The 12,519-nt window shown below is 38.0% G+C and overlaps 5 protein-coding genes and 1 non-coding gene across 6 annotated transcripts; 4 read left to right on the top strand and 2 right to left on the bottom strand.

The window, feature by feature from the left end:
• Positions 1-734: 734 nt before the first annotated feature.
• Positions 735-2,843, bottom strand: HAA1 (Haa1p; the record flags this gene model as incomplete). Its single annotated transcript, XM_033913876.1, has 1 exon — positions 735-2,843. The coding sequence occupies one exon, from the start codon at positions 2,841-2,843 to the stop codon at positions 735-737; it is 2,109 nt and encodes a 702-aa protein (XP_033769767.1).
• Positions 2,844-3,537: 694 nt separating this feature from the next.
• On the bottom strand, positions 3,538-3,608 carry SPAR_Ptrna6G. Its single transcript has one exon. It is a non-coding gene; the product is annotated as a tRNA-Gly (tRNA).
• A 1,419-nt stretch (positions 3,609-5,027) lies between these two features.
• On the top strand, positions 5,028-7,073 carry REC8 (Rec8p; the record flags this gene model as incomplete). The annotated part of the gene is made up of 1 exon (XM_033913875.1): positions 5,028-7,073. The coding sequence occupies one exon, from the start codon at positions 5,028-5,030 to the stop codon at positions 7,071-7,073; it is 2,046 nt and encodes a 681-aa protein (XP_033769766.1).
• Positions 7,074-7,381: 308 nt separating this feature from the next.
• ICL2 (methylisocitrate lyase ICL2) lies at positions 7,382-9,100 on the top strand (the record flags this gene model as incomplete). The annotated part of the gene is made up of 1 exon (XM_033913874.1): positions 7,382-9,100. The coding sequence occupies one exon, from the start codon at positions 7,382-7,384 to the stop codon at positions 9,098-9,100; it is 1,719 nt and encodes a 572-aa protein (XP_033769765.1).
• A 567-nt stretch (positions 9,101-9,667) lies between these two features.
• On the top strand, positions 9,668-10,132 carry HAL1 (Hal1p; the record flags this gene model as incomplete). Its single annotated transcript, XM_033913873.1, has 1 exon — positions 9,668-10,132. The coding sequence occupies one exon, from the start codon at positions 9,668-9,670 to the stop codon at positions 10,130-10,132; it is 465 nt and encodes a 154-aa protein (XP_033769764.1).
• Positions 10,133-11,323: 1,191 nt separating this feature from the next.
• On the top strand, positions 11,324-12,352 carry AIM45 (Aim45p; the record flags this gene model as incomplete). Its single annotated transcript, XM_033913872.1, has 1 exon — positions 11,324-12,352. The coding sequence occupies one exon, from the start codon at positions 11,324-11,326 to the stop codon at positions 12,350-12,352; it is 1,029 nt and encodes a 342-aa protein (XP_033769763.1).
• Between the last annotated feature and the right edge of the window lie 167 nt (positions 12,353-12,519).

The following is a 12,519-nucleotide window of genomic DNA, read 5'->3' as shown; positions in this document are numbered from 1 at the left end:
AGACGTCAATGGAAGAGGTTTAAAATCGGAAGCAGTTCAAGACAAAGACCGCCCCAGGTAGATTGCAGGGAAGGCGGACAAGTTCTTTTCAATTCTTGCCTGCAGAAAAAGAAATTATATTTACTTTTTTTCCTTTTGCCTACTTTTCCTTGATAAGTGAAGAGATAAGGTAAGAATCTCCGTAGTTTAAACCTAGATTTGTCATTGAGTGCAAATTCCTTACCTCTGCGTGTTCGGAGTTTGCCTTCCCAGTTTATGTAATGATTGAAAAAATTGGGAGTTACATCATAATGATATGAGGGTTCTTATTGTAATGTTTACACAACAAACTACGCAAGAAGGGGAGAAAAGGAGCGATATTGTTTCATCATAAAAAACACACACAATAAGCGGGAGAATGCACTGCTAAAGATCTTAAACACTCTATTACTGTTCAATAATGCTATCACTTTCAGATACCTTATTTTGTAAAAGCACCATTAAGTGCAAGTAAGGTAGGGAAGCAATTTACATTCCTATCCTTGTGTGTGGGTGTTCTAGGCAAAGAAAAAGAAGGCGCAGTGCATATGTGTAAGTGTGCAGTGATTTAAATGGTGAACAGTAACATTAATTGTGAAAATGTATAAGCAATCATAATGCCGATGATATTATTAGGTGTATAAAAGTGTATATATATATATATGGCAGAAGAAAAACTACAGTTACAGGAAAGCAAAAGACGAATAGCAAGTTTATCATAACGAAGACATAAAATTATCCAAATCTGCAAACCCTTGGTCGGTGAGTAACTGACTTGGTGGTGACGCTGTTTGAATGCTACTCATTGGAGACGTATCTGGAAGCTCGTTCCTTGCTGAAGGCGTGGAGATCATGCTATTTCCTTGAATTATGAAATTACTACTAGACGAATTTTCCCTCATGGCGTCCGGTCTGTTCATGCCTTTTAGTGGCGGAGAGAACATTTGGTTCATTTCGTCTGGTGCATTTTCCAATTGCGAAAGGTCTTGTATGCTATTCAGCGGGTATCTTTCTTCCTTCTTAGTGTGGATGTTCTTATCTTGACGACTTCCAGTTTTAGGCATTCTCGGAGAGTTTATTGACTGAGGAACTGAGTGAATAGAACTCTGTTCAGCTAGGTTTGAAGGATCCATCATCATATTTGCTATTGATGATGGTTGAGAGTTGAGCGAGGTTAAGCTGAGCTGATCGTCAAGATTGCTTGTCACGGCATTGTTTAATGCACCGGGGGATGTCGCCACGGTTGTGGATGCCATAGGTGGATACCTATGGTTTACGTCAATGCTGGAAGATCGAGGTTTTCGAGTAAAAGGTCTGTCAGCAATATAATTGGAGGATGGCGATCTTTCCGTTTCTCTTTCTTTTTCAGGAATATCCATAAAACTCGGCGTCAAAGATAGAACTTCAACTCCCTTTCCGATGTCATTACCATGTGAATTTCCAAAAGTATTCTTTAAATACTCGTTTGCCGGATGATGAATAAATGATCTACTTCTGGAAGTTAATTGATGACGAAATTGAGGATTCTTCGAATAGTGTTCCTGTTTGACGGAGTTTTCTTGTGAACCAATCTTTTCTTGTAGTAATAAGTTTGCACGAGAAAGCGTTGAAATTGACGACGAATCTGTGAACATGTCAAATAGGCCATTGCCTTGATGTTCTTGTCTAGAAGAGTTGTTATTGTTGTTGTCATTGTTGTTACTGTTGATGATATTACTATTGCTATTATTGTCGTTACCATTATTTATAACGTTTCCATTAATATTATTGGTATTACTATAACCTTTGTTATTGTTATATTTAGTTCTATTACTGCCGTCGTTTATTTCGAACTTGGTTGAATCAGTGGCGGCGGTTGCTGTTGTACTAAAATTTCTCTCAATACTTTCATCAAATGGCCAATCGTAGACCAAAGAACTCTTATCAGTAACTCTTCCGACCCCATCAATATCGGAAGGAATATACTCTTCCAGTGGAACGCTAACTTCGCCCACACGAGAGTTTGATATCGGCGATATTCGTTTTGAATGGCCTAATAGGTCAAGGCCTACAGAATTATTTTTTTCCATCATAGTGAAACGAGAATCAGCTTTCGCTGGCAAACTTACCGAACTGTCTTGCCAGTTATTATTTGATTTTGAATGCTGATGATTGCTGTGACTTTGGTTGGTTTCAGTGATATTTCCTGTGAGAAAATTAAATGACATTGAAGATAATGGCGGGCTTTGTGGTACACTGAAGTTTTGATCTAACGATTGTGAAGATTGTAAGGATGAAATGGAGGCCAATGAAGGCACATGGTGGTAATCTTTTGAAATTTTGCCCGCGCCGGGTTCACTGTCTAAAAATGTGCTCGTCAGTATGCTAGAGGTATCTGATAGTGCTCCATGGCCGGATAACATATTGCTGTCAAGCGAAGTAGAAGATAATACTCTTTCAAACATTGGTTGCGAACGAGAGATCGATCTACCTTTCTTTTGAGAATTTGATGGGGATTTTCTTAGGTGTCTCTTTTGAGCATGATATTTGCAAACCTCGTCAGTTCCGCAGGTACACTGTTTTCTTTGTTTTTCTTTGGCTTTAGCTCTTGCTTCTTCTTTAGCTTTCTGGGCCAGTTTTTTCTTCTCTAGTCGGCCACACGTACAAATACCTTCAGGATTTGCATTCTTGTTTTTTCGAAGTTGTTTACAATAGTCGCACGTAGTAGAAGGTCTACCTTTGGGTTTGATCATCATAAGCGGTTGATCTGTATGATTGCATGTTGTTACCCTATGGCCTCTTATGCATCTCTCACAGGCATACTTTATGCCATTTATCAAGACCATTATTTTTTAGGTTGATGTTTGTTTTTTCCTTCTATAGTTTTGTTTCTTTTTTCCTTGTCAAATATGGTAGAGTGACAACAGAGAACTCTTTTCCTCCGTTATGATTAAAAGTCAACGGATCTTATTTTGCTTGATTACGATATTTGTTTAATATTACAATCCTCTTTTCCCTGGAAAAGCTTTCCTGTCACGTTTTGTCTTGCCTCTTTTATTATAACTGATAAAGAGGACGGAAAGAACTTATAGAACGTGAGCTTTCTAGTTTCAAACAAGTGCTGGTGCTGCTATCCCTTTTTTTTTTTCTTTTAAAGTGAAAAAGCACGGACCTTGTATTACTAAGACCAATTAGCACGTAAATAAAAAATGTGCAGCAAAAGGATATTCAGGAATCTGTAGCCTTCTCTTGTTTCTTTTCTCTTTTTCTTATTTTTTTTCTTTACTAAATTTTTTCTCCCTTTTCTTTTTCCTGCCCCAATGTGACTATTGAAATCATGTCCAATAAAGGAAATAAAATTACCTCTTTTCCACAACCGTCACCAACGGTTGGCCTCCGACTGTCTGAAAGCGTTAAAAAAGTAAAGGCCTGCTAAACTCCACATGTTAAAAGGAAAAAAAAGGGGAAATGGGAAGAAAAACTATTCGCACTTGACCGGAAGCGTTAACATTTTATCCGGAAAGGGATAGAAGGGAAAACTGCGCAAGCCCGGAATCGAACCGGGGGCCCAACGATGGCAACGTTGGATTTTACCACTAAACCACTTGCGCTCAACGTTTTACGAGTGTTTTGTTCTCCTGAGCTTTCCATACTAATATAGCGATTTGTTATGTACTTAAGAAGATGTTGGAATGAAATTTGTTGGGACGAGTAGTAATTAATAGTGACATGAATTGCTATGGTAGCAATCTAAATGCTTTCATCCTATATTAATGTACACCCCGTATACATTTAAGCGTGATTACACCTATTGAGGAAGGAATGTTAAACGAGAAGCTCAGACAATACTGAAGCTGAGTTAAAAATCTGTTAGTTAGACATAATATGGTAACTACATATATGAGGAATATGAGTCGTCACATTAATGTATAGTAACTACCGGAATCACTATTATATTGATCATAATTGATATGACCAATCGGCGTGTGGTTTTATATACCTCTCTTTTATAGTATAAGAAGATCCATACCTACTCTTCATTAATACTGTTATCAACCTTTAATTATCAACAAAATTTTACTATCATCTATTTACTAGTATTCATGTTACTAGTATATTATCACATGCGGTGTAAGAAGATGACATAAAGATTGAGAAACAGTCATCCAATCTAATAAAAGCTGAAATGCAAGGGTTGATAGTGTAATAGGATAATGAATGACAACATATAAACGAAAGAAGAAATAATAATATTTTTATGTAGGATTATCGACGCCTTTTTGTGGATTCCTATCCTCGAGGAGAACTTCTTGTATACCTATATTATAGCCTTCATCAACAACGGAATGCCAATAACTATCCAATTACCCACTAAATTCTCAAAAAATACGAAATTTATTATAGGCTTGATTTTATTGTAATGTGTTGAAACAAGTGGCCATTAATATTGACACGAGTTACTATACTAATAATCTGAATGTTTAGATCGTATATAATAATGTACTTCTCGTATATAAAGGAAATGTTAAGCAAGCAGTTCAGACAATACTGTAATAGAGTTAAAGATATATTAATTGAACATCGGTGTAATAGTTATATATATGATTAATATGAATAATACGAGCGGTCAGATTAAAATAAAGTTACTACCTGACCTACTACTATATTTGTCACACTTCAGATGAACCAATCGGCGTGTGTTTTAAATACCTCTTTTTTATAGTATAAGAAGATTCACGTTCATTTTTCATTAATATCAACTACTAATTATCATCACAATGGTTTTTCTCTTCTTTTACGTGTTCTGTTTGCCTCCCTTTAGCGGAAGAAGTTAACTTCGGCGGCAAAACCAACATTATATCGACTAAGATTACGCGTTTTACACTACAAGGGGGACGACGGATTATAAAGGAGGCAGTATATTCGACTTTAATTTCTTATCGTTATTCTATATTTTCTTGCCAGTTGTCCTTCAGCAACTCTAGAGCATTTGCTACATATATCTTTAGATCAATTACAAATATTCTGTAATGGCACCTCTTTCGTTGAACCTTAAAGATGATAAGAAATATAAGGGCCTCACAACTGTGTGGTTACTTTCTACGTTGGGAAATTCCATTGTAAGAGAAAATAATAATTTTTATTCAAACAAAAGCAGCTCCACTGGAAATATATCAGCATCTACTGTCAAAAAAAAAGACATTGTAAATATTTCCATACCGAAAACATGTGATGAAATTCAAAATATCGAAAATAATTTATCTCTTAGATACATTTCCAACCTTTTATATGGAGTAACAATTTGCTACAATAAAAAAACTGAGTATGTGTTAAATGACCTGAATCATCTGCTTGTGCAGTTACAAAAAAATGATGTATACGCTTTTAAGGCCAAAAATAAGTCTACAAGAATTAATGGGTTGAATAGTAACAATAGTATTATCGGGAACAAAAACAATAATTACACCTGGGAAGAATGCGTCTTCTTTGATGACGATCCCTTATATGATATTACTAAAGTTCCCGCATTGGAGTTTCTTAATTCCACTCTTCAAAATAATGTATCTTTTATTGAGGAGGCTAAATCAATAAGGAGGCAAGACTACATAAATGAGTTAAGCAATTCTAATAGGTTCGAGCTTCATAGCGATATGACTAACTCAGACGTGCAAAATAAGTTAGGACCTAATGCTAGAAATTCTTTTTCGTTGGACGAAATTCCTATTGATGTGGACTTTAACTTGGACTTGGATGATATAGTGAGTCATCAAGGGACACCTTTAGGCTCCCATTCAAGTTCTCAGAAGGATGGTAATGATTTCAAATTTAATTATGAAGGTGATGAGTTAGTGCTAAACTTTGAGAACGATAATGAAAATAACAGCAATGAAGGAGAAGAAACAACAGTTAGAAATGAAGGGCCGGCGGCTAATCTCAAAGACTACGAACTGGGGTTAGAGGAGCAGGAATCTGAAGAAGAAAATAATGATGGCCAACAGAAAGCCAATACCAGAAGCCAAAGGGGACATCGTGCCGATGTAGCTACCCAATTGTCTAAGGTACAATTTGATGCCAAAACGAGTTACCCAAATGAAGTTCTCAAGTTCAACCATGAAAATTACAGTCACTTGATGGAAAAAAATAGAAGTAGGAAACTAACTGGCCAAAATTTCTTTAACTCTAATATAAATACTTTGGTAAGATCATGTGCTGAGGAAGAGTTTATTTCGACAACCTGGCTAAATATCTTTAACGACTTTTCCAATTTGAAGACTGGTGAATGGGATTTAAAAGCTCAAGGTTTCAGCTCAGTTGAAAGAGGAAGAAAAAGAGCGCATTCATTGGTATCAACCCAAAGCTCAAACAGTATCAGAAGTAACGAATATGGTAGGAAAAGTTTTCGCAATAACAAGAACGATAATTATTCCTCCGATATGGAAAATGATAATTTACTTTTAAATCTTGAACAGATCAATGAAGATCTAGAAGATGAGCACTATATTGAAGAAAACTCTCAAGGTAACATCCTAGACTTTAATTTGAATCTACCTCCTTCAAGTTTTGGAAGAAGTCATACCAGAAACTCAACCAGGTCTAGTGGCTTCAATGAAGATATAGTCGGTGCTCTCAGAAGAAGAGTCGGACCATCTGAACAGAATTTTGTTGAAGAGGGTGATTCCAGCAACAATTGTTTTTCTGGCAGCTCTCAGCAAAACTTGCAGCACGAAGAAATAAACTTCCAAGATGTCATCCTGGATTATCAAACTAAGAAATTCTACGATTATATCAAAGAAAGATCAATTGTCATTGGAAGAACAACACGCTCAAACCCACCCTTCAAGAGAAAGATGCTGTTGGTTGACATCATCCCAAGTCGCATGGGCGAAGCTCAAACTGGACCTAACCTTGATAATTTGGAAAGTGGCGTCAGCAGGCAAATAGCCGCCAGTGCCTTCTTATCTTTACTGAATTTGGCTACGAAAGGGATGGTCAGATTGAATGAATATCCTGTTTCAGATGCGGCTACTGAAGATCTCAAATTGCGAAGAGAAGACGAAATAATTGTTTATGCCTGAATGTTTGTTTTCTTTTTCAATATGGACGACAGCGGTTACTAGCCGCTGTTCTCAAGTTGATGATCAAAGTCCGAGATCCGGGCCGAATATCCTTGCGGGGAAGAAATAGATGTGTATTGGAGAAGCAAAGGCATGCCCTCTTTAATTAGAAGCACGGAACCACTGATCATCATGCTAATAACATCATACATACGGTATTTAATATAAAAACTAGGCTTGAAATAATTACCTTATATCTTAACTTTTATTGCGGTTGAAGAGCATAGAGATCTTAAAAAGCTATAGAACCAACAATAGTACCGATTTCAATGATTAAGAACAAGACGTTCAAGAGAACAACTACAGGGCCACTGAGGAAGCTGGTTTTATCGTCAAACAAGTCACTGCGAAGATCTTTCAACAGGGCAAGCAGTACCAAGGATTTTATCTCCTCGGAATCGAATAAAGTAAAAGAATGGTGGGCATCAAGCAGATTTGAAAATGTTGGTCGTCCGTATTCGGCTACGGATGTTGTAAAGCATCGGGGCAGTCTGCCTGCAAATACTTCAATTTATCCTTCATCTTATCAAGCTCGGAAGCTGTTTAACCTACTAGAAGAGAACTTCAAGGGCGGCACTCCACTTCACACGTTAGGAGTTATCGATCCCGTACAAATGAGTCAGTTGGCCCGTTGCGAAAATATCAAAATTGCTTATATATCTGGTTGGGCTTGTTCTTCTACGTTGGTTGGATCTACAAACGAGGTATCACCAGATTTTGGCGATTATCCATACGATACTGTCCCGAATCAAGTGGAAAGAATATTCAAGGCGCAACAGTTACACGATCGAAAGGCTTTCTTGGAGGCCTCTATCAAAGGTTCTACTCCTGTTGATTATTTAAAGCCAATTATCGCTGACGCAGATATGGGTCATGGTGGCCCAACGACTGTAATGAAAGTTGCTAAATTGTTTGCAGAGAAGGGGGCTGCCGGTATCCACCTTGAAGACCAGATGGTAGGAGGCAAACGGTGCGGTCATCTTAGTGGAGCTGTTTTGGTTCCCACTGCAACACATCTTATGAGGTTAATTTCCACCAGGTTTCAGTGGGATATCATGGGTACAGAAAATTTAGTTATTGCAAGAACTGACTCCTGTAATGGCAAGCTGTTGAGTTCGAGCAGTGACCCAAGAGATCATGAATTTATTAAAGGTATAATAAGAGGTAACGTGGTGCCTTGGAGTGAAAAACTGATTGAGATGGAGGATAAAAAGATTCCCAACTCCACCATTGCTGATACGGAACGAGAATGGTACCACGAAAATGAGCTGTTTACATTTGAAGAGGCCCTAGCAAAACAGTTTACAGCAAGCGAGTTTGAAACCTATAGAGAAAAGAAGGAAGATCTTATGGCGAACAAACTGGGCAGAGAATACTTAAGCTTAAGGGAGATGAAGCTTTTGGCTCAAGAAGTAGCACCACTTAAGAAAATTATGTTTGACTGGGATGCTCCGAGGACCAAAGAAGGATATTACATGTTTAACGGTTGTATTGAAGCAGCTATCAGAAGATCTTTGGTATTTGCCCCATATTCCGATATGATTTGGCTGGAAACGAAAACTCCCGATCTAGAGCAGGCACGCTTGTTCTCAAGTAAAATTCATAAACAACTCCCAGCTACTAAGTTAGTGTATAACTTATCTCCTAGTTTCAATTGGAGCGCCCACGGGTTTGATGATAAAGCATTAAAATCTTTCATATGGGACTTGGCAAAGGAAGGTTTTACATTACAATTGGTCTCTCTTGCCGGTCTGCATTCAGATGGGGTATCATTCTGGGAGTTAGCCAATAGCTTCCAACATGACGGAATGAAAGCATACGTCGAAAAAGTGCAAAGGCGGGAAAAAGAGACTAATTGCGATATCATGACACACCAGCTCTGGTCTGGTGCAGAATACGTTGACTCCTTAATGAAAGTTGTCCAAAACGGTGCTTCATCTCAAACTTTAAGCACCTCCGGTGAGAGCTTTACTGAAACGCAATTTTGAATAGGCTTCAAAATGATTGCAGGCAACTTGATCACATATATCTATATATCCTCTTTTTATTGTTTTATGACCACAATCACCATATATTAACTCGAACGTTCGTGTTTGTTGCCAAGACATCCTCGCAGAACCAGTTTTACGTAAAGTTTCAGGTGCTACGTGGAGTGCTCCTACCAAGCTGTCGTGTCGCGCCTCCCCCGCGTTTGTTTCATGTCACACTATGTGCTGTGCGACGATATAGGTGACAATAAGCGTAGGCAGGTTGTGTGCACTTCTTTCGTGCTTTCTCTGAAGGGGAAAAATAAAAATAGAGTCTATTAGGGAACTCACGTATTCGGAAAAATTACGTAAAGCATCAAGAGCGAATGGAAATATGGGGAAAAGATAAAACAAAAAACAAAACAGTATCAGGCATTCTTGCTTTAGCTTTTATAATCTGATATGGTGTTTATTATAGACACCGTTGAAGCATCCAGCTATTAGTAGTTGCTATAAATTCTGACTAACTACCGACCATCACGTTTATATAGCCTGAGAAAAGAAAAACAAAGGAAACTAACAAGTCAGATGCAGTTGAAAGATTTAGGATTGCATGACTACACTCTCAAGAACTTAATGTACGAAAATAATTGCTGTAAATTCTACGACGCCGTGGATGAAAACAACACTTCATATGTTTTGAAATTTGTTCCCTCAGACATGACTTCGGAAGGGGATACTTTTCCATTCGTAGATTGCTTTGAGGTTAAGGAGGGTGTCTTTTTAGTATATTCTTCAAACAACTTTGCGAAAGAAGGCACAGACTACTTTACCTATACTGGCAGTAGTGAAATGGAGGTTAGCATCCCGAGCACTGCTTCAGAAGCAGAAAAAAAACGACAGTTTATTGAAACTTACAACCCAAAACACCTTAAGCGAGGAGCAAAAGAGCAGCAAGATGTAAAGAGTAGTACCTCAAATGAAAGTGCAGTAGCCAACAATTTGTCGGGTAAAAAAAAACAAATCTGGGAGCACAGAGTTCCGACAAATTAGGAAGAGAGACGCATGTCGAAATATTGAACGTCAAAAGTAACAATAAGAACTCATCGAAAATACGAAGTGAAAAATTCGCAAGTTCCATCATTGAAACTAGGCATACGCCGGGATTGGCATCTATCTTGTCGAAGGAAGGCACTATATATCCGAGTAATGCAAATGGGAAACATATAAGTATTGTGAATCCCTCCTTAAAAATACACCATTCGTCCCATAAACAGATCGTTAAAACTCCAGTCCCCAAGGGCAGCTTTTCTCCAGTTGAGAGATACTCTTTTAAAGGTCAAAACCTCAAATGCTACTCACCGAGACCAGTAGATTCTGAAAATCCCGAGTGTGATTTCAAGAATAACTTTGAACTGAGATTATTGAAAAGTTCGGTGTTGCAAAGGAGACAGCCAACACAGAATAGCTGATTAAAAATAATCGTCAGTACTAGTTTCGGGTTTGCTAACTGTGCTGTTACGGATTTATTAGCACCTTCACCAGGTTTTTGTTGTTTTCGGTTCGGTTTCTCTATCTGTTTCCCCTTAATCTTTCGGTCTGCAATCTCAATCGGATTGTTTCCCTCTTTTTTTTTTTGTTCACTTTTCTACTTCTTTGTTCACTTATATAATCATATATTGATATTTGGATCTTCCTTATTGCAAATACGCAGCCCTGGATCATTCTGTTGAGATATTTAATGTACTATGTGGATTGGATATAGAAGAACAGCTACACTACACTCAATTTCGCAAGACGAGTATCCTACTTGCCCTTGTCCCCAGTAACCTGAGTAGTTTGATAACTATTTTTTTCGTAAATTTTTAGCGATAGAAGCCAATGGTACAGTATCTAATGCGAATCTTATGCTCGTAAATCACCGTAAGTAATTACTTAGATCACTAATATAAAGTAAACTTCGCAAGACATAAAACTTACTCGAGACGAGAGGCTTGCCCATTTTGTTTCTTTTGTTGTTTACCTTGGATATAGACAAGGTCTGCTTACGCGTTATATGTCTGTCACTTATGTACTATTACAATATGACTCCGCCCGTTTAGTATGACTTTTCAGCTCATTTATACAACCTCGAAGGAAAAAATTGCCGTCTAAAAACTTAAAATTATAAAGATAATCAACAAGCAAATCTAGTTCATAGTCCCTACTACTGCTAACAGTAAAGTGGTTAATTGTAAGATTTCTATGTTTAAATCATTGACTGCTGTTTTGCCAAAAGCTGGCAAGGCAAAATTCCTTCAGAAAAGTCACGCATCCACTTTAGCTTTCATTGAAAGTTCAAAGGACGGCTCCGTTTCAAGGTCATCATTGAGTTTGTTGGCTGCTGCACAAAAGTTATCTAATCCAATCACAGCCATAATCACAGGTAGCAGAGCTGAGAAAACTGCCGAAGCGCTAAAATCTTCTTATTCATGCAACAACTTGGAAAAGCTCGTCATATTCGAAGATACAAAATTAGATACCTGTCTCCCCGAACAACTAACTCCGCTATTAGTGAACATGTTAAAAGGCGGCGACTATTCACATTTTGTTGTCTCAAACTCCTCTGTTGGAAAAAGTGTTCTACCTCGCGTGGGGGCGCTCTTGGACGTCCAGCCTGTATGCGAGGTTTCCGTAATCAAAGATCCTAAGACCTTTGTAAGACCAATTTATGCAGGTAACATCATTTCTACAGTAGAATGCGCGGCAGATAAAAAACTATTGAGTATTAGGGCATCAGCTTTTGCTCCAATTGCGGAAGGCAATATGGATTCTGTTGCTATTGAGAAGAGAACTGATATTCCTCCCTGTGATTTAGATGTCACCTGCGTTAAAACTATTCTAACCAAGAGTGAAAGGCCTGAACTTACTTCTGCAGAAAACGTGGTAACTGGTGGAAGGGCTCTTAAGGATAAGGAAACATTTGATAAACTACTATCGCCACTAGCCGATGTTTTACACGCCGCTATAGGTGCCACAAGAGCGTCTGTTGACAACGGCTTATGTGATAATTCTCTGCAAATCGGTCAGACCGGTAAGGTAGTCGCACCAAATTTGTATATAGCCGTTGGCGTTTCTGGTGCAGTTCAGCATTTGGCGGGAATGAAGGATTCGAAAGTTATTGTTGCCATTAATAATGATCCTGATGCCCCTATATTTAATGTTGCTGACTATGGGTTACAAGGAGATCTTTACAAAATAGTCCCTGAACTAACTGAAAAACTCCGTAAGTAAAAATAAATAAATTCTTAATTTCCAATATATTCATCTCTTCCTGCAGTGAAGGGGCGCGTTTTACTTTTTCTAGTTTTTCTTGCCTGTTAAAAATGACCTTTTCGGTGTAAACAGCGGACTAAATATAAAAGACTACGAGAGAAATGACTAAAGGAGTAGAGTTCAAG

This window comes from Saccharomyces paradoxus, chromosome XVI (genome assembly GCF_002079055.1).
Source record: "Saccharomyces paradoxus chromosome XVI, complete sequence".
Taxonomy (NCBI): domain Eukaryota; kingdom Fungi; phylum Ascomycota; class Saccharomycetes; order Saccharomycetales; family Saccharomycetaceae; genus Saccharomyces; species Saccharomyces paradoxus.
The sequence above is the reverse complement of the archived record's forward strand: the minus strand, read 5'-3'. Positions and strand labels throughout refer to the sequence as shown.